This window comes from Equus asinus, chromosome 10, assembly GCF_041296235.1.
Source record: "Equus asinus isolate D_3611 breed Donkey chromosome 10, EquAss-T2T_v2, whole genome shotgun sequence".
Lineage (NCBI taxonomy): Eukaryota > Metazoa > Chordata > Mammalia > Perissodactyla > Equidae > Equus > Equus asinus.
The window spans coordinates 15,986,153-16,009,264 of NC_091799.1; the positions used below are offsets into that span (position 1 = coordinate 15,986,153).

Below are 23,112 nucleotides of genomic sequence, written 5' to 3' on the forward strand. Positions count from 1 at the left end.
GCAGGGCCGGGGAGGGCAGGGAGCATCCTCCCAGGGTGGGGCAATGAGGCAGCCATCCTACCGTCCTTCCTCCAGGAGATCTTGGGGAAGGGGACGCCCCGACAATCGCAGGACAGCCTGGCGGGGTGCCCCTCAGTCACGGTCAGGGTGCGGGGCTCCCTCGAGGGGAACACTGGAGGGACTGGGCAAGAGCAGAGAGGGTGTGAGGCCGCGGGTGCTGGGCGCTGGACGGGATGGGGAGGGGACAAGGCGGAGGGCTGTATCCTGGGACCCCGTCACGGCCACCTCCCCAGGGTACGAAGCCATCACGGGCCCGGCGGGGGCAGGGGAGGGACCCAGCCCACAGGGAGACCCTCACCCCAGACGTCCAGGTTGTAGTGCTTCTGCGAGCGGCCCGCCGGGTTCAGCGCCTCGCAGGTGTAGCGGCCCGCGTCCCGCACCTGTGCTCTGTCCACCTGGCCGAGAGCCAAACGGCCCGTCAGCGGGGGTGGCACGGAGCCCAGTGCCCCCGACAGACCGTGTGACCGTCGGCAGGCCGCTTCATCTCACTGCACCCCAGCCTCCCCGCCTGGAACCGGGGGGCAGTGACAGCGCCTCCCACACCAGAAGTTTCCAGAAGCCAGTGCCTGTGGGGGGCCTCACACGGGCCCGGCACATGGAAGGGGCTCCCTCACTGCAGCCCTGCAGCCTCGCCCCGCTTCACACCCAGAGCCCAGCCCTCTCCCGACAGAGCAGCCCAGAAGAGCGCGTGGAGGATGAAGGAGGGTGGGCGTGGTGGCCCCCGGCCTCAGGGGTCACATCCTGACACGGGGTGATGGAGCGAGGCTGTGGCTTTGAGGAATGAAGAGAAAGAGGGGCAGGCAGTCCAGGCAGAGGAAACCAAATGGTGGTGCACAGAGTTGGGAATGATCATATCACAAGGTGTAGAGGAGTGGGAGAGGGAGGAGCAGGCCTGAGTGGAAGGTTCTCCTTAACAGCTAGAGAGGTACATCCCGCCCCCCCAGCTGACCTGTTCTCCGGGACAGTTTGGGAGCTCAGAGGTGTTCTCTCTAAGAGTTCCCCCAGCCACCCCAGAAGAAAGGTGCCAATGTGTTTACAGGTGAGAGACCTGAGGCCAGTGTGCACAGGACATTGCCTAAGGCAGCACAGCCAGGGGAGAGGGAGCTAAAACTTAAATCCAGGCTGACCCCAGAGTGGCTGACCCCAGCCAAGCCCGGCTCTGCTGTGCCAGATGCCCCATGAAGGGTCTTAAATGCCCAAAGGGGAGGAGGCTCCTGAACAAGGAGTGAAAAACAGGTGGGAAGAGAGCGGCTGGCATCGTGGGGGCCCTGAGGGAGGCCCCGAGGGCTCAGTCCTGTCCCCATTGGGCTGGCAGCAGCTCTGACGGGTCAGGAGGACGTGTCCTGGGTGTGGGGACAGGAGGGGCCTGCAGGTCCCCTCGAGCTGAGCTGATGCCCACAGGGGCTCCCGCAGGACCGGCCTGCCCAGGGCTCCGCTCCGCTTGCGGGGGAGGCCGCACACCTCCAGCAGGGCCTTGTCTGCAGAGAGCCGGACTCCGGGCCCGGGTTCGAGGGGGCGGCCGTCCTTCCGCCAGCTCAGCACAGGAGGGGGCACGGCGTGGCTCTGGCACTCCAGGGCCACTGACTCGTTGGCCACGACGGACACGTTCAGCTCCTCTCCGAGGATGCTAGGAGGCGCTGCAGGAGGGGACAGGAGAGGGGCGGTGGGTGGGGCCGGCAGGACTGGGCACGACCCGGGTCAGGCCCGGACACTTCCAGCAGCCAGAGCAAACCCCAGCGCTGGGGAGTCCCCACTGGGATGTGGGCGCACCCCCCGAGCAGCAGCCCTCCTGTCCTGCCCTCAAGGACCTTCAGTGTCCTGCTTCACAAGGAGGCCCCAGATCTGGACGGGACGGTGGACCACAGCAGCGTCCACATCCCGGATGTGACCGTGAGCTTCAGTTGCACGAGACGTTACCATGGAGGGAAATCAGGTCAAGGGGACCCAGGGTCTCTGTATTATTTCCTACAACTGCATGTGAATCTACAATTATCTCAAGATTTTTAAAAAATTAATAATATTTTTGAAAGTTTTTAAAAGCAGGTCCCCGGCCATGTTTTCCCCTGAGACAGAAACAAGCAGGGCGGCGTAGGGGTTGAGGAGGCAGGTCCGGAGTCGGAGCTCCTGGGTCGGAGGCACCGTGAGGCCCTGGAGATGTCACAGCCTCTCTGGGCCTCGAGTTCCTCATCTGTAAAATGGGGGTAATGGAAGTACCCGCCTCGTGGGGCCTCCGTGAGATTAAACCAACGACCCAGGTGGGCGCTGGGCACACAACCCTGCTGACTGCCGTTTGGACTCCAGCAAAGGGAAGGAGCCGGGGTCCACGCCTTCTCGCCCCTCCTGCCCGAGGCTCCACAGTCCCAGAGCCCCGCAGAATCCCACACGGGACATTTAAAAGCCATAGCGACTGGACTGGGCTTCACGGGGGTAGTGACTCGGGTGACAACCTTTGAGGTGGATGCTGTCTCCATCCCCTTTCACAGATGAAGAAATGGGGGCTCAGAGAAGCAAAGCGACCAGCCCCAGGTCACAGAGCGAGGAAGCGGCGGAGGCAGGATCGGAAGCCCAGGTCCACGACACTCGAGCCTGCGTGCTAACCACTGGCACACACTGCCTTTCCTGCACAGCCTGTTGCCCTGTCTGACCAGGACGGTGGGAACGCCCGGTTCCCCGTGTTTGGCCTGGTGCTCCGGCTGCGTCGTGCTCCCTCTGCCTGTCCCCTGAACACGGAGCTCCTGGCCATGCGGCCGCCCGCCTGCCCGCCCGTCCACACTCTGGCCGCCCCCACGTGAAGGTACCATGGTCTCAGGCCGGCGCCGCCCCCCGGATGTGGCCAGGGACGCCCCCAGCCCCACCTTCTCACGCCGCTGGCCCAGGACTCACTGTGGACGTGCAGGACGACGTCCCGGCGGTCCTCGCCCACCGCATTCACGGCCACGCAGGAGTAGCTGCCAGAGTCGGCGGCCCGGGCCCCCGCCAGGGAGAGGACGCGGCCCCCGGGGAAGACCTGCACCCCGGAAGGAAGCCCAGGTGAGGTCACGCTGCTCGAGGGTCAGCGTGCACCCATCACAGCTGGCAGCCTGCTCCGGACCCTGGGCCCACACCTGGGGCCTCGGCCGGCTGGCGGGCAGCCACGCTGGTCCCCAAAAGTGTACTCTAGGGCCGAGCGGTGGCCAGTGGGCCCTTGAATGGGGGCTGGCCCCACGTGGGGCGTAAACAACAGATTTCAGAGTCAGTACGAAAAGAGAATGCAAAAGTAACCTTAATAATTTTCTATACTGATCACGAGATGGAATGATACTTTTTGGATACTGCATTTACTAAAATATATTATTGAAATTTTTTTTAATGCAGCTACTAGAGACTTTTCAGTCGCACATGCGCTCGCACGTGTGGCATGCACTGCGTTTCTGGAGACCACGCGGCATGCGGCAGCTCTCCTTCCTGCCTCTGCACGCCGTCCTGGGCAATGGCCGCCCCCCCTCATCTCGGAGCTCTGGGGCCTGACCTCTGCTCCCTGCACCTACTGAGGCACCAGGGACGCGAGCGGGGCCACCAGCCTGCTGACCTGGAGGCCGGAGGTCCCTGCGGTGGACACGGGGTTTCCATCCTTCAGCCACAGCAGCAGGGGGCTGGGGGCTCCGGTGGCGTTACAGGTCAGCCGGACGGGGGCGTCGAGCAGCACGGGGCCCGGCAGGCTGGGCGGCAGTGTGATGCGCGGAGGCACTGCAGGGCGGGGGCGACATGGGGCACAGGCTGAGGCCCTCTGGAGGTGAAGCAGGAAGGGCCCCTGGCTGGGCACCCCCACAGGGGCATACAGCCACAAACTAAAGTGCAGGATGGCCACTCCCCACATGGGCATGCCATCCACAGTGCTCAAGGCTGCTCATCTCATGCTTTCAACACCACTGTGGGGCTTCTACAGAGAGGAAACTGAGGCTCAGAGAGGGCAAGCCACCTGCCCAAGGTTGACCAGCTAGGAAGTGGCAGAAGCAGCACTTGAACTTGGGCCTTCTGGCCAGCATGAGGTCATTATCATGGGGATGGTGTGGGGAAACAAGGCTGAGGACCCCCGGCAGCTTTTGTTTCCCAACTCAGAGCTATCAGATGAAACACTATCCTCCAGACAGTCCCTCTTGGGCAGAAAATGGTCGAAAGATCAACTGTATCTGGGAGACACGAGGTGTGATGCCCAGGGCCCCAGCCTCCTGCCCAGCACCTACTCCTCTTAGAACAGAAACAGACCTCTCCAGCCTCCACCTGGCCACCAGCACCACCCTGGCCCTCCTCTCATTGTTCTGTAAGCTCCAGGCCCGCAGCCTCCTTTCAATTTCTTGAATTCCCCAGGTCTCTGCAGCCTCAGGGCTTGGTAGGTGGTCTCCATTTAGGCATCCATCTCTCAAAGATGCCCCTCAGACTGCCCAGGCCAGCTCAGGGCCCTGGTCCCAGCGCTCAGTCGAATCTCACCCTTACTAGCTCTTGTCACAGTGAAACAGCACTTTGGGTAGATATCTAACTACTGTATCCTCTGCTGGACTGAAAGCTCCTGAGTCTGTCCTATCCGTGGCTGCAGCCCAGAGTCTGCCCCAGAGCATGTACTCAATATATGTGGTTGGATGGAAGATGGATAGATGGAGGAACAGACGGTTAGGTGGGTGGATGAAAAGATGGATGGTTAGATGGCTGAATAGATGGATGGGCAGAGGACTGGATGGATGGTTGGATCAACGGATGGACAGTTGGGTGTTCCCATGCATGGATGGAAGGATGGATGGATGGATGAAGGATGGATGGATGGAAGGATGGATGGAAGGATGATGGATGAAGGATGGATGGATGGAAGGATGATGGATGGAAGGATGGATGGAAGGATGATGGATGGAAGGATGATGGATGAATGATGGATGGGTGGATGGACAGATGTATGGATGAATGATGGATGGATGAGTGATGGATGGATGGATGAATACACTGATAGACAAACTGATGGAAAACAACTTTTTGGACAAGGACCCCTTCAGTCCCAGGGCAGCTCACCATTGACCCGCAGGCCATGCTGCAGCTCTGCGCTGCCTGCCACATTGGATGCCACGCAGCGGTAGCTCCCAGCATCAGAAAATTTGGCTCGCTCAATTAGGAGGACCCTCCCATCAGCTGACACCGTCACTCCCTTCTGGGCAGAGACAGGCTGGCGGCCCTTGAACCAGGAGATATCTGGGGGAGAGAAAAGAGATACAAGGGCTCCTGCCAGCCCCTCAGGCTGCGCCTGTGTAGTGGGCGTCCTAGAGAGGCTTCCAGGGTGGCCACATGACGTGCCTTTATTTCAGGCAGAGAGAAAGCCAGAGTTCTCCAGGGACGGGGCGGGGGTGGAACAGGCAGTGTCTCTGAGACAGGACTGAAGGCAGAGAGGAAGCCCCAGGGCTGGAGGCTGGGGCAGCCAGGAGCACGGAGAGTCAGAGCCAGCCCGGCCCCTCACCTCCCCCCGCTGACAGGAGACCACTCACGAGGGAAAGCTTTAAAGGAGAGCATGGTGCACCCCAAGACAGCAGCCTCCTAAGCATGGACCAATTGTGTCCTCAGCTTCCTCACATCCTGCCAGGGCCCATCCCAAAACAGGGCTCCCCCAGGGGAGATGCAAATGCCTGTAGGGCTCGCCACCCCAGGCAAAGCAGGGGGACCTGGTTCAGATGGGGGATAAGAGATGGACCCTCCCCCTGCGCCCATCCTGTCTGCTGGACACTCACGCCTAGTCCCAGGCTCCCAGCCCTTTCCTCAACTGCTGGTCTAGAGAAGCCCAGATGGACGGGGACTTGGAGGCCCTGGTCCCCCGCCCCCACCCCAGGGTGGCCCTGTGAAGTTACAAACTGAGCAGAAGCCCCACAGGGTTGCTGCAGACACTGGGCCTGGCCGTGATGGGCATGTGATGGGCAGTGAATTAACAGCTCCGAGAAGGAAGTGAGGAAGAGGCAAGAAACAGAGGGAAGGCACACTGACTTCATCCTATTTTGTCCTGGGCCTCGTAAGATGGGGAACTGGGGCTGGCAGGAGGTGGCTTCCAGCCAAGAGGAGGGGTCTTACCGGGAGGCGGCACGCCCGAAGCCAGACACTCCAAGGTCACTGAGGCATTTTCCAGCACTGCCTTGTTGATGGCACCCGGCTCGATGTTGGGGGGCACTGGGGAGACAAGGAGAGCCCTGGCGTGGTGGTGTGGGCTCTGGGCAGCTCAAATCTCAGCCATCCTCAGTGTCCTTTCCCAGCCTTCCCCAGGGGTCCTGGGCAATGAGAGCCCCAAACGGCTCATGTCCTCTGACCAAGGAACCCCCTCCTGGCCCGAGCCCAGGAACAAAGGCAGTGGGCTGCAACCCTTGTTGCAACCGGATGACAAGGTCGACCCCAGCACCCAGCCCCCCAGAACAGCCGATATCCGGCAGCCATGAAAAGCAACAAGCGCTGGGATGTGCCCACACACGCGAGGACGTACAGGAACCCAAAAATGAATAAAACAAGCAAAGTTAAACACGATTGCAGACAAGTTTATCCTCTAAAACTCCCACAGAAAACGGCCAAAAGGGGCCACAGACCAAACGACTTTCTGCTTCTTCAAGTTAAGTGCAGGACTATGATTCTAAAACCCGGTTCTCCTCCCCGACCCCCCAGGGGCAGCCCCGAGGGCCCTCAGGGGATCACCCACCATCTGGCACCCACGTCCTCACCCAAAACCTTGAGTGACACATCCCTCTTGCTCTCCCCAGCCAGGTTGGTGGCGGCACAGGTGTAGACGCCTTCGTCCCTCAGGTCCACCTTCTCGATCTGGGTGTGGGGGTGGGGGGAGGAGGAGGAGGAAGAGCAGAGGGTGTGCCATGGGCATACAGGATGGGCAGAGAGCCCAGAACTGGCAGGCAGTCAGAGCGATGCTGGGGCAGGGTGAGTGGCCAGGCTGCGGCAGACCCCGGGGGCAGGAGAAGCGAGGCATGGGGACAAGCTGGGGTCTGGGATGAGCTGTGCATTCAGATTCCAGGGAATCCCTCTGATTTGGGGGATATTTCCCCCCTCCCCTCATTTTCTCCCTCTGACAGCTGAAGCTCCAGAGACCTGGACCAGGCTGAGGGCCCCCTCCTTCAGCCCCAGCGCCCCAGGGTCCACTGAGCATGCCCAGGCTGAGTGGGGTCAATGCTTGTCCTACCTCCCAGGCTGCCAGGGCCCCCTCGGGGTCTCCAGGGCACCTCCACCTGCACCCACTTGCCCCGCCAGCCCTGTGACTTCAGCACGTACCTGCAGGTTCCCCCCTGAGGCTGCCAGGGCCACCCCATCCTTCCACCAGCTGAGGCTCGGGGTTGGCACCCCAGTCCCTGCACACTGGAGGGTCACAGGCTGCAGGAAAGGGGCTGTGATGTTCTCATCCCCGACGATAACCACCGATGGGAGCTCTGGGCAGGGGGACAGGCCGGGAGGGCCCGCGTGAGGGCCAGGAGGCGGGCAGCGGGCACCCATCAACCCCCTCAACGCCTGGGGAGTAGAAGCGGCCTTGCAGGGCCGGCCTCAAGCCTCCTGACTCAACCCCCCAGACACCTGGCTTAGAGAAAAGAGCGCCAGGCCAGGGGCTGGCAGAGCAGGTCTTTCCCTTTAAAAATTCTCCCATCCAGAACCTCACACCCCGCTGGCGGGAGTGCAAACTGGTGCAGGCACTGTGGGAAACAGCATGGAGATTCCTCAAAAACCTAAAAATAAAACTTCCATACGACCTAGCCGTCCCACTACTGGGTGTCTACCCAAACAACTCGAAACCAACAATCCAAAGGGACTTGTGCACCCCTATGTTCATTGCAGCATTATTCACAACAGCCAAGATGTGGAAGCAACCCAAGTGCCCAGCAACTGATGATTGGATAAAGAAGATGTGGTATATATACAATGGAATACTACTCAGCCATAAAAAAGACAAAATTGTCCTATTTGCAACAACATGGAAGGACCTTGAGGGTATTATGCTAAGTGAAATAAGCCAGACAGAGACAAACACTGTATGACTTCACTCATATGTGGAAGATAAACAAACACACGGACAAAGAGAACTGTTTAGTGGTTACCAGGGGGGAGGGGGGTGGGGGGTGAGCATAAAGGGTGAAGGGCCACACCTACATGGTAGCTGACAAATAATAACGTACAACTGAAATTTCACAATGTTGTAAACTATCACAACCTCAATAAAAAAAAAGTTATCCCATCCATCCATCCATCCATCCACATGTACATTGAGCATCTATTCTGTACTCAGCACAGAGACACAGCAGAGAAAGGAGGCAACGGCCCTGCCCCCTCAGAGTTCCCAGAGCTGGGCAGCACAGATGGGCAACCAAACCAACAATCCCAATGCAGCAGGTGGCAGACTATGGCCACAAGAGGCTGGGCAGTGCAGAGCAGAGCCACAGTGAAATCAAGGAGGGCTTCCTGGAGGAGCGGGTGTTTTTAGGGCAGACCTGAAAGTTTTAGGGAGGAGCTAGGCGGGCAAACAAGAAGAGGGAGAATGTTCCAGGCAGAGGGAACAGCATTTGCAGGCTTGGAGGTGAGACAGCTGATGTATTTAAAGGGCTGAGCAAAGTTCAGTGCGTCAACATGAAGAGAGAGAGTGGAGAGAGGGCAGGCTGGGAGGGGAGCGAGGGCTGGTGGACTGGACAGGTGACAAGTGTGGCAAGCGGCTGAGACTAGCCCCCCACACCCGCATCTCTTTAAGGAGCTGGGAAGTCCAGCCCAGAAGCACCATCCATGCCCTTCCCAGGTCCGCCAGGCCTGCCAAAGGCACACGTGGCCCTGGCCGTCTGGCTCCACCCACCCCTGGCACCTCGGGCTGCCCATGGCCCCTCACCGTGCACAGCCAGCTCCACCTCGGCCCCCGCAGTGCCTGCCTCATTGGTGGCCTGACAGGCAAAGAGGCCTGCGTGGCCGAGCTCCACGTGGTCGATGTGCAGTGCGGTCCCCTGGGAGGCCACCTGCACCCCGGCCAGCTCCTCGGCTGGGCGGCCGTTCTGCAGCCACCTAAGGTGGGTGGGGAGGGGGACAGGTCAGCCCGAGACCAGGGAAGGCGGGGTGGGCAGGACAAGCCAGGAGGCCTGGTGGCATCTCCCCGCTGCTCGCACGTCCCTGGCTCCGTGGTCTATTTCATACTCCATCCCCACCCACCCCCAAAGTATGAGTACTCCCCCCACCCCCCCACCCCCAGCCCTGGCCGCCACTGCCCCATACGCACTGGATAGCGGGCACTGGGGAGCCTGAGGCCTGGCAGGGAAGTTCCAGGGGCTGTCCCACAAGGGTGGTCACCTGGCCCAAGCCTTCAGCCACGAGGAGCTGTGGGGGCACTGTGGGCAGGACCAACATCGGGTGCTTGGAGCTGAGCAAATCTTGGCCTACAGCCCCCCCCCCAAGTCCCTAGTGTCCCCAGAGCAATGCCCAAGCCTCACCTCACCCTTCAAGTCCCCCCACAAAGGGTCCCTCCTCCAGGAGGCCTTCCAGGACCACCCAAGGCAGGGTGACTGGCCACCCTGGCCTCCCCTCGGGCTTGGCCTGTTTATTCAGTGTCTGTCCCCGACCAGACGGAGGGTTCACGAGTCCCGTCTGCCTGGCGCCCTGCTTTGTCTTCAACACCACACCGGGCCGGCCCAGAGTTAATGCCCGAGAAATGTCTGTCGAATGGAAGACAGCAAAGGCCCTGCCTGGCCCCAGGACTAGTGCCCACCGCCCAGCTTTGGGCCTCGGGAAGTTCTCCATAACTTCCATCCTGCTGACCGGGGGCATCTCCTGGAAGGCAGAGCAGTGCCCTTTGTCCTGGGTGACCTGGCCCAGGGTCCTAGGCAGGAGCAGGGACCTTGATCCCCGGGCTCAACACTGCCCCCTGCTAGCTCTGCGGGACCCTCAGCCCAGGGCCCGGTGTCCTGATCCGTCTCATGCAGTACAGGGGCACCGGTCACTTCTCCACCACTGCCATCCCTCCGGGGGCTGCGGGGACCCGGGGCCCCACAGCCCAGGTGACCGGGGCGGGACAGGCCTGGCTCACCCTGCACCTCCACGACGTACTGCAGCACGGCCTCCCCGGCGGCGCTGCTGGCCACACAGCTGTACAGGCCTCCGGCCGCCTCCCCCGGGCTCTCCAGGCCCAACGTGCTGCCGCCCGCCTCCAGCCACGTCTCGTTGCTCTCCACCACGGGCAGCCCCTTGTGGTACCAGGAGAGGGTGGGGGGTGGGTGGCCCCTGGCCACACACTCCAGCGCCAAGGGCCTCCCGGCCACGGCCTTCACCATGTAAGGCCCTCCGCCAGCGCCCTGGATGGTGGGCGGGACTAGGAAAGAGGCATGGGGCTGCTCAGGGACCAGCAGGCCTGGCTAAGCCCCTTGCAGACCCTACCCTGTGTGAAATGCCTCCTTCCTCACCTCCACTAGCTGAAACCCCCACTCAGATATCACCTCCTCCAGGAAGCCTTCCCAGGCCCATGGTTGGAAGCATCCTCGCCCTCCTCCGGCGTGGGGGGCACCCCCTCCCTGGACACTGTTTGCATCTTCTCTCCATCCCATGCTACCCCTGCGAGCTCATCATGAGCAGAACGACAGCATCTCTGCATGTGTCTTCAGTATCTGCACACAGTAGGTCTCAGTACCTGCTCAACTCAAAGCAATAGGCTCCCCAGGGCCCAAGACCAGGGCCACTCCCTTCCCTGGCCTGAGGAAGTGGACGCCTGGGGCCGGCCCAAGCCTGGACGGCCTGGCCTGTGGGGGCTCCTGACTCAGCCCTCGAAGGCCAAGGGGGTAGCCAAGTGGGGGGCGGGGGGCTTCCCTCTTCTCCTTTGGGAGGGTCCCCAAGTTGCTGAGCCCACAGAGCCATTGCCAGGGCACATGGGGCGACGATGGACTGGGACGTGCTTTGATGTGGGTCACAAGCCCCTTTGAAAATTTTATGAAAGCACACACGTGTGTTTCCCATCAGATCCCTGAATAAGAGTCCCCAAGCTGGCAGCTGGGCTGGTCCTCAGAGGCTGCCCACAGACCCCGCACAGCCCAGCTTCCCTTTGGGGGGGACCCCCCAGGGCTCCAGCATCCAAGCAGTCTGCATCTTTGGGGGCCGTGGCTCCTGAGCTGCCTCCTTGCGAGGGCCAAGATGACCCCCCTGGCCTGCCCTCTGGCCTCCCAACCTCCCCTGCCGAGACCCTCTCTCCCACCTGCACACGCCCTTCCCTCTGAACTCCCTGTGAGTCCTCAGAGACAAGGCCCTCAGGGAGGGTGACACGGAGGGTGATGGTGCAAGGTTTACAGTCAGACCCTCGATGTGGGCCAGGTCTCATCACCCCATAGTGGGTGGCCCTGGGCCAGCCTCTCACCACCCTCATCTGCAAGTGGGGAGACAGGACCCAAGGCCCTGCACCAGCATGCAACTAACTGATGCTGTGAAGGGCCCCGGGGTCCCCTCACAGTGGAGGATTAATGGAGAGCAGTTAACTATCAATAGGGGTCGTGCGGGTCTGGACGAGGTTTAGTGACAGCTCTACACCGAGAGGGGAGACCTGGATTCTCGACTCAGCTCTGCCTGGGCCCCTGGACAGACCCTTCTGCTCCCAGCCTCAGTTTCCCCCATCTGAGGGAAGCTGGCCCAGCTCAGATGACCCTTCTCTCTGGCTAACTCCTTGGTCCCACTGTCCTGTGCCTCCAGCCACTCCCCTCCTTTGGAGACACGTAGAGGCCACCAGGCCCAGAGTCTCGCCACTGCCCCTAGCTGACCACTGCCTGCGGCTGCAACCTCTGGCCACTCACCATAAACCTCCAGCCTGGTGGCCTTCTCCACAACCCCCGCGGGGTTGCTGGCCTTGCAAGTATAGAGGCCAGCGTCCGAGCCCCGGGCCCTCCCCAGCTGCAGCTGCCGGCCGCCCCTGGTGTAGATGGCCTCAGCGCCGTGGGGGAGTGGGGCCCCATCCTTGGACCAGGTGATGTCAGGCGTGGGCACTCCTCGGGCCTCACACAGGAACCGCACTGGGTGGCCCTCCATGACGGCCACTTCGCTTGTCTCGTTGGAGCCCCAGATGGTGGGAGGTGCTGAGAAGGGCAATGGGGGGAGGGAGGTCAAAGTGAGCCCCATCCCCAGAGCGGCATGCACACGCCCATGGCCGCAAGCACTGCACATGTCACATGCTCCTGCTGCAGGGCTGGGAAGGCATGGGGGGCAGGGCGGCGGGTGTCTGGGGACAGATGGGAGAGGCCAGCTCGGGAAACGCTGACATGGGAAGCAAGCCTGGTCATCCCAAGAGGTCACATATCGCATATCACACTGCAGAGGTTGGGCAGGGGGCCTCAGGTTACAGGCTCTGCACCCCACTGTGCCCCTAACTTGTGTATGACCCGGGGTAGGTCACTTCCCCTCTCGGGCCTCAGTCTCCCCATCTGTAAAATGAATGGCTGGACCAGACCAGGGGCTCCCGTGGGGCAGGTCGCATAACCCTAGTGGCACCCAAGATGATGCTAGGGGTCCATGGGCATGGATGAGATAACACTGCATTTCATCACGGGGCAGCTACGCCTTCCCAAACCTCCTTCCACCCTGATTACGACACACGGAAGGCTGCTTGGTGTGACCGTGTACTTCACCTTTCTAGCACTTTCTACCCTGCCCTTTTTACTGCCTGAGAGCAGACAGCTCAGCACGCCCTGCAGGCAGTTCACGCCTGAGGATTTTCACCAGCGCTCTCTTCTCCTGCATTTATGTTCACAGCTCCCCCCATGAAAGCCAAGTGGCCCTGGTTCCCCACTTACAGCTAAGATATTACATATCCTTTTAAATAAATTAGTGTCAGCGTAAAGAAAAGTGACGTGACGTAAAGAATAAGTTAAAAATCAACCATCCCAAGTGCTATCAGAAATAGTAACACCTTTGAAGCTGAAATGCAGACAACGGGATTTGAGGAATGCTGGTCCAGCTTCCCCCTGTCCCTCCCCCACAGCTTTCCTGTCCCTCCCTCACAGCTTTCCTAGACTGGGGGCTTGCTCCTCGAGGGCCCCCATTTCCGCGCTCGTTCTCCCTCCATGCAGTGAGCAGCCGGCGGGAAGCTTGGCGAGCAGCCCACGTTGAGGGCTGGGAAGGGGCTGGGCTCACAGTGGATTCTGAGCTGGAAGTCCTTGGCCTGCTGGCCGGCTGGGCTGAAGGCCAAGCACTGGTACTCTCCCTCGTCCCCGAGGTGACTGTTGGTGATTCTGAGAACCTGGCTGTCCTCCTTGAGCTGGACGTGGGGGTCTCCCAGAAGGACAGGTCTGGAAAGATGGTCAAGAGAATACCACCAGTAAGGCTGGGGTACTGGCAGGGGTGGGCTGCACAGCGGGGAGGCTGCCGCTGGGGAAAAGAGAGGTTGACAAATTCACAGTTGCTGAAAGGTCCTATCAACAGAGGCATAGTACATAAAATATGATCGACCCCTGCAACGGAATATTGCTCAGCCACTAAAAGGAATGCGGTACTGGCACCGGCTGCAGCACGGATGAACCTCGGAAACTGCGTGCTAAGTGAAAGAAGCCAGACACAGAAGGCCACGTGTTGTACAACTGTGTGACATTTATATGAAATATAGTAAATCTATTGAGACAGAAGGCAGATTAGTGGTTCCCAGGGGCTGGGGAAAAGGGGCAAGGAGAGTGACTGCCAATGAGTATGGGGTTTCCTTTGGGGTGACAGAATGTTCTGGAACTAGATAGAGGTTGTGCAACACGGTGGATGTACTCAATGCCACTGACGTGTGCACTTCAGGATGGTTAATTTCACACAATGTAAATTTTAACTAAAAAAAATAAAGAGTTTAAACAAGATAAAGGAAAGCAGTTTGAGTGGTAAGAAAACCCTGCCGGGCGAGGGCAGGCTGTCACCTGCACGATGCCAGGCTGGGCAGGTGGTGCCCACGCTGCCCTCTTCCGGGCCCTGGGTGGCACCTGCAATGCCTGTCAAGCGCCCCCACAGAGTTCGTCCTCCCCAGAGCCCCCAACCACCGGCCCAGACCTGGGCAGCACCCCCACGCCATCGCCGGGGGCCACTCACTGTCCGTCCTTGGTCCATTCCACCTGGGGCGTGGGGACCCCCGAGGGCCGGCATTCCAGCTCCACGTCTGCACCCGCTAGGCCCAGCACCTCCCGGGCGGCCCCAGCTCCGGCTCCGAGCATGGAAGGAGGGACTGGGGGCCAGAAGGGCAGGGGGTGAAAGTTCCTCCAACCCTGCAAGCCCCACCCACCGCAGGGCCTTTGCCTGTGCAGACCCCTTGCTGGGTGCACCCTTCCCTTCGCCCTCCGTTCCTCGTGGGGAGTGCCCCAGACCCTGGCTGGATGGGGCCCCGCTCTGTACTTCCTCAGCAGCCTGCACGACTTTGTAGCACATCGCACAACAGAAATCACTGGGTTCATTATGTGGTGGCCTAATGTCTGTCCTGATGGCTGTGCAAGGACTGGGACTGGATCTGTCATGGGCTCTCTGTGTCACCAGTTCAGCAGACCAGGCTTTCCCTCTCCCCTGGCCGGCCTATGAAAGGGTAGGGGCTGCAGGGCTAGGCACGCTTGGAGCTGGGGGCTCAGGCCTCACTCACTGAGCACGAGGAGATCGAAGTCCCTCTGGGCAGCCCCGGCCTGGTTCTCCGCCCGGCAAGAGTAGAGGCCAGAATCGCCCTCCTGGATCCTGGGAAAGTGGAGGGCCCGGGCCCCGTCCAGGAGGCGGTGGCTGCCCACCTTGGGGATCTGGGCAGAAGAGGCCAGAGGGAGCTAGTGAGCGGGGTCTGGCCACCCCCCTAGTATCAGCAATGAGGAAACTAAGGCCCAGGGAGCTCATTGGTGACAGGAACCTGGGGCTTCTGATTCCCAGAATGTGCTGTGCCTTCTCCACCATGCAGCCCTCCAGGCTTCATGATGAGAACACAGTCCTCCCCCACCCTGAGCCCCAGTGCATCCCCAAAGACACCTGTCACATCTCCTTGCCACACCTGGCACATGCAGGAACCCGTCCAGAAGGCCATATCCTACCCAAATCCCACAGCCCGGCCACTGTAGGGGACACCCACCAGCTGCCCATCCTTGAGCCACACGATCTCAGGGGCTGGAAAGCCATTCGCATCACACTCCAGCGTCAGGGACTGCCCGGCCATGCCTGACACGTTGGTCCTGCGCCTGTCCTCTCGGATGCTGGGGGGTACTTCGGAGCAAGGAGAAGCAGAGGAGCTGCCCCCTCCCCAGAGAGCCACAGCCCCCAGGTCCCATCAGGGCCGCTCCTCCTGGCCTCGACAGGTGCCCCGACTTCCGCCCTTTCCCAGATTCCGGGGTCCCAGGATGCCCGCCCCAGCCCCGGATCTGGCCGCCAGGAGCCGTGCGGACCTGGGAATGGCTGCGGCAGCCTTGCCCTGGGACCCGCACACCCTCGTTACACCCAGGCCCTGTGCCACTCTCTATGACATCCAGCTTTGCAAGATGCCGGAGCCCCCAGATCTACCTGGCTCAGCACCCAGCCTGTTGTGGTGGTCACCTGGGAGGGTCTCCCGAGTTAGAATCTCTGAAGGTGGGGCCTGGGTGTGTCTTTGCAACAAACCTCCCAGGCAAGTCATTACATGACGAGCAGGGGGAGGTGGAAGGAGGCCCATCAAGAGCTTTTAAACCTGCTTCCCCAACTCCTTCCATGATGCGCGTGTTAAGGGGAAGGGCTCCCTCCCTCTGCACGGCACCACGGATGGGGGATGGATGGGGGATGGATGGAGGATGGATGGGGATGGTTGGGGGGATGGGTGGGGGATGAGTGGGGGATGGATGGGGGATGGGTGGAGGATGGATGGGGGATGGATGGGGATGGGTGGGGGGATGGATGGGGGATGGGTGGGGGATGGATGGGGGATGGGTGGAGGATGGATGGGGATGGTTGGGGGGATGGGTGGGGGATGGGTGGGGGGATGGATGGGGGATGGGTGGGGGATGGGTGGGGGGATGGATGGGGGATGGGTGGGGGATGGGTGGGGGGATGGATGGGGTATGGATGGGGGGATGGGTGGGGTATGGATGGGGGGATGGGTGGGGTATGGATGGGGGGATGGATGGGGTATGGATGGGGGGATGGGTGGGGGATGGGTGGGGGGATGGATGGGGGATGGATGGGGGATGGATGAGGGGATGGATGAGGGGATGGATGGGGGTATGGATGGGGGTAGATGGGGGTACGGATGGGGGATGGGTGAGGGGATGGGTGGGGGATGGGTGGGGGATGGGTGGGGGATGGATGGAGGATGGATGGAGGATGGATGGGGATGCTTGGGGGAATGGGTGGGGGATGGGTGGGGTATGGATGGGGGGATGGATGGGGGGATGGATGGGGGTATGGATGGGGGGATGGGTGGGGGATGGGTGGGGGGATGGATGGGGTATGGATGGGGGGATGGATGGGGTATGGATGGGGGGATGGGTTGGGGATGGGTGGGGGATGGATGGGGATGGGTGGGGGGATGGGTGGGGGATGGGTGGGGGATGGATGGGGGATGGATGGAGGATGGGTGGGGGATGGATGGAGGATGGATGGGGATGCTTGGGGGAATGGGTGGGGGATGGGTGGGGGATGGATGGAGGATGGATGGAGGATGGATGGAGGATGGATAGGGGGTGGGAAGTGTGGGAAGCTGCCCTGCTGACGGAAGGATGTGAGCCTGGGGTCAGTTTCAGCAATTTTCACCGGGAAGTGGGCTTTGGGGTTCTCCACTGCCATCGGTGCTCACTTTAAAATGAATTTACCAGCTAGACCATGTTAAAAGCCATTTATGGAGTTCCAGGTTCTTCCCTTTACACAGTCTCCATGGGGGGGTCTCTCGGGAAGAGGGTGCCCATGCAACCTGCCACTCTCCCAACACCCTCAGGCCCTCCCCGCCAGGCACCCAGGACAAGGACCTGCAGCCTCCCCCGGGCGAGCTCTCGGGCCCTGGGGCGCTGGTGCTGCCACACTGGGGCATCCTGGGGTCCCGTCAGGAGGTGTGCACAAGCCGTCCCCCAGCTCTGGGGTCCTGCTCACCATAGACCACCAGCTTGGCTCTCCTGGATGCAGAGCCCGCCTCACTGGTGGCCTGGCACTCATAGTCCCCACTGTCGGTGGGAGAGACGGAGGCCAGGAACAGAGACCCCTCATCCAGCACTGCCAGACCGGGCCGGCCACGCAGGGGCTCCGAGGATGGGCCCTTCCGCCATGTGATCTGCGGCTTGGGTGTCCCTGGAAAGGTGCACGGAGTCATGAGCATGGACACCCTGTCCCCTCCCCCTCCACACCCACATAGCACCTCCTTGAGCAAATGTCACTGACCCTCTGGTGTACGGTTCCAGGCACCTCCTCATGCCCCAGGCCGGGAGGAGCAGCTCCATCAGAGTTGCAGGTGCCCACATACCCGCCACCTCTCCACCCAATGCCATGTGTCCCAGCACTCCCAGTGCCCTGAGGGCCACAGGCACAGGGGCCAAGAGCCCTCTCTCTGGCTCCCTTCTCAAAGAGGCCCCATGGGGCCACCCCGTTTGGCTTTGCCCTCCCGAACCCCTCAAGGCCCTGCGCTTTCTCTTTGCCCACCACCTCCAGCTTCCTCACATACATAAGACGCACCGATCTGGGTGTTTCGTCTATTGCCTGTGTCCCCCCACAGGACCAGGGCCTTTGCTTGGTTCTCTGCTGCACTCTCAGTAGCAAGCCCAGTGCCTGGCACACAGTAGGTGCTACATTAATGAACAAGCCTGCCATGCTCAGCACCTGCACTTTGCCATAGGACCAAAGCATGATGGTGGAAAGCCTGGCTCAGCTCAGCCTGCTCGTCCCTTCTCAGGCACTGGGCCAGGCACGTCCAGCCACACAGCCCGGCCGCACTGTGAGGGCCACCATCCCCCGGATTCCTTCCCGGACACTCCTCACGTTGGACTGTTCAATGTCTGAGTCTGCCACCAGACGGTCGGTGTGCACAGCCTGGCACACAGGGGGTGTGCAATAGAGAGCCAGGCACACAGTAGGTCCTCAGACTGGTGTTGCAGGAATGACCCAGCCTTCCAAGCAGCACATGTGCTCAGGAGGCAGCGGTGCCCAGTGGGCAGGGCTCAGCCCCAGCCCGGCCGCCTTGCTGAGCGCCCTCTGGACAAGGGCAGCCCCAGCCCACAGCTCTGTCCCCTCAGCCCTCGCCGGCCCTCCCACCTCCACCAGCGCCGAGCAGGAAGCACGGTGGGGGACGCTCCCCCAAACTCGCAGGTCAGCACCTTCGGCACCTGTCACTCCACTGCCACCACGAGTCATGGGGACGCACAACCATTGCTAACACCGATGATCATTAACCACCCCCCGCCCCGGCTCCAGCAGTGTGGGGCGCTCCCTCCGTCTCGCTCCTTTATCCTCTCTCAGGGGCCTGCGGAGGCAGGTGGGCCACCTCCTTTGGGAGGGCGTGGGGGCGGGATCAAGATGTGGCACATGCAAGGCACCCTGGCATCCTCGTCGTCGTCGGGAGGGGCCCTGCCCGCTCCGCCTGCACTGACTGCTCCCGCCTGAGATATGACCCTCTGCCTACCAGCTGGGAGGGGACGGCCAGGCCACCTCGCTCCTGCGGGCCACTCATCCCCATGTCTGTCCTCCCGTAGAGCCACACACCACACACGATACACACACACCATACATACACAGATACCACACACACACCATATATACACACACCATACCACACACATCAGACACCACACACATCACACACACCACACCACACACACCCCACACACACTTGTGTCCCTCTCAGCTCCTTGAGCTTCTCCCGAGAGCCCACCCACTCCCGGCCTCCACCACCCAGGGGACGAGGAGTCAGAGCTGCTGGCCTGGAGGGGCGCTCGGCTTTGAAACATCTCACGGGTAAGGGAGCCCCAACCACAGGGCTGCGCGGAGCTCTGTGAGGCAGGCTCCAGGGGACTCCGAGGGTCACTGAGACCACTCGTCTCACCGGCACTCCCATCCCCAGGGGCAGAGAGCCGCAGGGATGTGTCAGAATCACTGGCCTCTCCTGCACCCCCATCGGGAGCAGACCTATGGCGCCACCCGCGCAGGGACCGGGTCTCCCCGCTCCAGCCCGGGTCTCGGGCCTTCTCCTGCCACCCCACTCCCCCACCCCCTGCCCTGGGAGCCCAAGGTCTCAGGGCGGCGCGCCAGCACCCAGCGCCGCCCCCGGGAGCCGCCTGCTCTGTGTCCACCGCATGGGGTCCTGCCCACGCAGCTGGAGGCTGGCCCCGAGGACAGTCCCTGACCTGCCAGGGATGAACCCGGGCGGTGTGAGCACGTGGGGCCCCGAGGGCGGGGGCTGGGGCTGGGGGGTCCCCCTCCCCAGTCCTGGGAGCGTGCAAGGGCTGCTTGCTGTTACCAGAGATCGACACAAGGTGGCGGCCCGGCCTCGAGTCGGGACCTGGGGCCCTGCAGGTGGGCGGCTCTGCAGACTCCTGGGGGCGCGTCCGCGTCCTGCCCGCCGCTCCCTCTGTCCCTCCTGGGGGCTCCCTAGGGCCCCGCGGCACGAGGAGGCGCAGGTGAGACTACAAGCGGCCCTCCAGGCTCCTGCGGGCTCTCGCCCACCCTTCCAGAGAGCGTGCGGGGGGGGCGGGCACGGGGCAGGGGACACGGACGACGGCGCGTCCTCCTGCCAGTCACAGAAGGGCCAAAGCCAACCGAGGCCCCCGGGGCAGGCGGCGGGACGCGCGGGTGCCGCGGAGGTTTACAGAAGGCAAAGGCGCCCATTCCACACGCCTCCCCAAGCCGCTACCATGCACCAGGCACGGTGTCCGGACCTAGGACTCGTGTCGTCCCGCTGAGCCCTCACAGCAGCCCTGCACGGAGGGACTGGTATGACCCCACGGGGCAGATGAGAAAGCGGAGGCTCAGAGAGGAGGTGTAAGCTGCCCCAAGCTGCACAGCCCAGAGGGCCAAAGCAGGCTTTAGCGCTGGGCCATTAACCAGAGGTGTCTATCTCGGCCCCACACTGTGCTCCTGCCCCAAAGGGGGCCCCTGAGAGGGCTGGTTTACCCAGGGCACAGGAATCGGGCCTCCAATGAGAAAGTCTGGCGCTTGGGGAGAGGTGGGGCCACCGAGCCCCAATCCTGGGACCCTCCGGCCCTCCTCAGCCCCAGCTGTTACAATCACCAGGCACAGAGTGGCCTCTGCTTAGTGGGCACTTGAGGCTGGGGCAAACGACACCACACTTTGTGAGTCACCTCCTGGCTGTGTGACCTTGGGTGAGCACTTAACCCCTCTGGGCTAGATTGCCTCTAATGAAAAAAAAGCTAATGCTTATATGCATCCTACAGGGTTATCGGTGGGATGAAAGGCCTGGCATGGCCTTGGCTAGGAGTGAGGACCCCATAACCCTCGTAACCCGTGAGCTCTACCCACAGGGAGTGACCCAGGGTGCCGGAGTGTGGCCGGGCTCCTCCCCAGCCTGTCCCGCCTCACCTCTGGCAGGGCACGGCAGGCTGGCGTTCTCTCCTGCCACTCTCTCCAGCAGGCCACTGGTCTCATCGGTCCCCCAGTACGGCGGCTCTGGTGGGAGGTGACATGGCCATACTCACACCCCTGAGCCCAAAGCTTGGTGCTCCCCCAGGAACCCAGGGCCAGGGTAGAAGGTGTCTCACTCCCGAGCCCCAGGCATAAGGGGGTGAGTCAGGGCCCGTGGTGCTGGCCAGCCTCCCGCAGGGTGGCCCAAGGAGCAGCCACCAGGGCCACGCACCACCCCGCGGGCCCGGGAGGCCAAGCCTGGGCATTGTCCTGGCCTGCGCGTCCCTCCAGCAGCGGCTTTCCCAGTTTGTCCTAAATTCCCCACAGTTAAGATGTGAGCACCGCTGATCCAGAACTCTCTACGCACCAGGCGCTTCGCACACATTGTCTCACTGATCGCTCACGTATTATTGGGCCCATTTTACGGGGCAGAAAACAGAGGGTCAGAGAGTGTAAATGACCGGCCTGCGGTTGTCCAGCTCGAAGATGGAAGAAGCCAGACCTGGGCCCGGGCACCTTCTGTCCCCCCCAGAGGACCGAGCCCCCGCCATGGGGACAGGGCCGGGAGGAAGGGAGGGGTCAGGCATCTCAGAGAGCCAGGATGCTGCTGGGGGACAGGGAGAGGTGAGTTCTGGGGTGCAGGGGTGCAGACTCACCCAGCACCCTGAGCTCCAGCTCCCAGGCATCCAGGCCGGCGCTGCTGGAGGCCTCGCAGCGGTACGTCCCAGTGTCTGAGGTCCGGATGGCTGCAAAGTGGACGGTGCCCTCGGGCCGCCCACCTGGCAGGGCCACCCCGTCCTTGAACCACTTCAGCCGGGGCTCCGGGCTGCCCTCGGCCGCACAGTTCAGGTCCAGCGCTTCTCCCGCGAGCACCTTCAGGACCCGCGGGCCTGGTTGCACCTGCGGGGGCACTGAGAGGACCACAGAGGGGGCGTCAAGGCAGGGGGACCCCTGGGGGGGGGTCACCAAGCCTGGACCCACTGGAGCCTGCCACAGGGCTCCCCATGGCTCCAGCAGAAATCACTGTGGGGCCGTGTAAGGCTGACCGATCCTCATTTTGCCAAGAAAAGACAGTGGAACCCTCATGCGGCCCCCCAAATGCAAGTAGAATCTGGCCTTTCACGTGAACACACGTGCTCCTGTCAAAGAATTGCTCCTCCGGGCTCAGCTTATTTCTCCTCCATACTCTACCCTCCCCACCCCTCCCCCTCCTCGGCCCCCACCCCTACTCCAGACCCAAGTGCACCCCACACCGTTTGAGAACCACCAGCTGGGAAACATCCAGCTCAGTGCTAGATGGGGAAACTGAGGCCCAGGGGGGCAGAGAGACTGACTCAGAGCGGCAGCACCCGCAGGAGGTTTGAATCCCAGCTCTGCCCCTCATGGTCACAGGCCCCTGCCCCGGCCAGAGCCTCAGTTTCCCCTGCTCACAAGGCCAGCCCAGGATGAAGTGAGACGCGGTGTTACGGCAGCCGGCGCAGAGCCAGGCCACCGCGGGACCCAAAGTGCTGTGGCCAGCACCCTCCTCGCTCCCATCTCGCTCTCCTTCCCTGGGCTGTGGGGAGGGCGGTGGGCTCACTTCTTTCGTATTTGGGTTTTCAAGTCACTTTCCCATCCTCCGTCTCATTTGCTCCTTCCCACAGGGTGGGGCATGTCGTCCCCATCTCGCAGACGAGGAAACTGAGGCTCAGGAAGGTTCTGTGACTTGGCCAGAGTCCCTCACCCCCTCAGCTGTGTGGCCCCACCCCTGGGTCTGTGTGACCAGGCGGCCGGGCCGGGGAGAATTCTCGGAGCCCAGGGGCCACCCTGCTGTGGGAGCTGCACGGGAGACGGGGACAAGTGTCCCGGGTCCTCGGCAGGAGCTGGGGAACTCCCACTCTGTTCCCAGCTCCGGAGGAGGAGCCCAGAGATAAGAGCATCTGTGGGGACATGGCCCCTGAGCAGAGATCAGCCCCTCGGCCCAGGGCCGTGAGGGTGTACCCACTCTGCCTGCCTGCCTGCCCTGCCCACCGTCTGGTCTCTCACACACACATTTGCTGCAAATAATAACTGTGCTGAGGCCTGATGTCCTCCATACCCCTCCTGCCAACTAGAGGATGGGCATTATTGTGGCTCCCACTCTACAGATAAGGAGAGCAAGGCTCAGAGAGGCCAAGCAGCTGGCCTAAGGTCACACAGCCAGGCAGTGGTAGAATGAGGATTCAAACACAGCCCTGCCGGCTCTGAGGCTCTGCTCCTCATCCTGGGCCTGCTTCTGCCTCTCATACGCTCATGCAAACCCACAGCAAAGCTTGGACACCCCTCCTTCTCTGAACCTCAGCCTGTCCCCCTGTAAAATGGGGAATTAGTTTAGACCAAGAGTTGGCTTTTTTCTGTAAAGGGCCAGACAGTAAATATTTGAGGCTTTGCAGCCCAGATGGTCTCTGTCGCAACGACTCAACCCTCAGTTACAGCGTGAAAGCAGACACAGACGATGCATAAATGAATGCGTGTGGCTGCGCCCCAACAAAGCGCGTGTCTATGGGCACTGAAATTTGC

At 61.8% G+C, this 23,112-nt stretch overlaps 1 protein-coding gene across 8 annotated transcripts in view; it reads right to left on the bottom strand.

Moving 5' to 3' along the window:
* The window catches only part of HMCN2 (hemicentin 2), a 145,642-nt gene that overhangs the window by 59,935 nt on the left and 62,595 nt on the right, over nt 1–23,112 (bottom strand). For all 8 annotated transcript variants that reach the window (XM_070518523.1, XM_070518522.1, XM_070518525.1 and 5 more), the window contains 20 exons: nt 21,231–21,485; nt 20,533–20,619; nt 17,101–17,295; nt 15,122–15,252; nt 14,654–14,801; nt 14,116–14,248; nt 13,186–13,340; nt 11,853–12,131; nt 10,109–10,390; nt 9,305–9,413; nt 8,924–9,093; nt 7,333–7,487; nt 6,774–6,870; nt 6,139–6,234; nt 5,098–5,274; nt 3,629–3,786; nt 2,944–3,067; nt 1,522–1,697; nt 359–455; nt 62–181 (listed from right to left, as the gene is read on the bottom strand). In XM_070518523.1, coding sequence (XP_070374624.1) covers nt 62–181; nt 359–455; nt 1,522–1,697; nt 2,944–3,067; nt 3,629–3,786; nt 5,098–5,274; nt 6,139–6,234; nt 6,774–6,870; nt 7,333–7,487; nt 8,924–9,093; nt 9,305–9,413; nt 10,109–10,390; nt 11,853–12,131; nt 13,186–13,340; nt 14,116–14,248; nt 14,654–14,801; nt 15,122–15,252; nt 17,101–17,295; nt 20,533–20,619; nt 21,231–21,485 — 3,144 coding nt within the window. The remainder of the gene's footprint in view (nt 1–61; nt 182–358; nt 456–1,521; nt 1,698–2,943; nt 3,068–3,628; nt 3,787–5,097; nt 5,275–6,138; nt 6,235–6,773; nt 6,871–7,332; nt 7,488–8,923; nt 9,094–9,304; nt 9,414–10,108; nt 10,391–11,852; nt 12,132–13,185; nt 13,341–14,115; nt 14,249–14,653; nt 14,802–15,121; nt 15,253–17,100; nt 17,296–20,532; nt 20,620–21,230; nt 21,486–23,112) is intronic.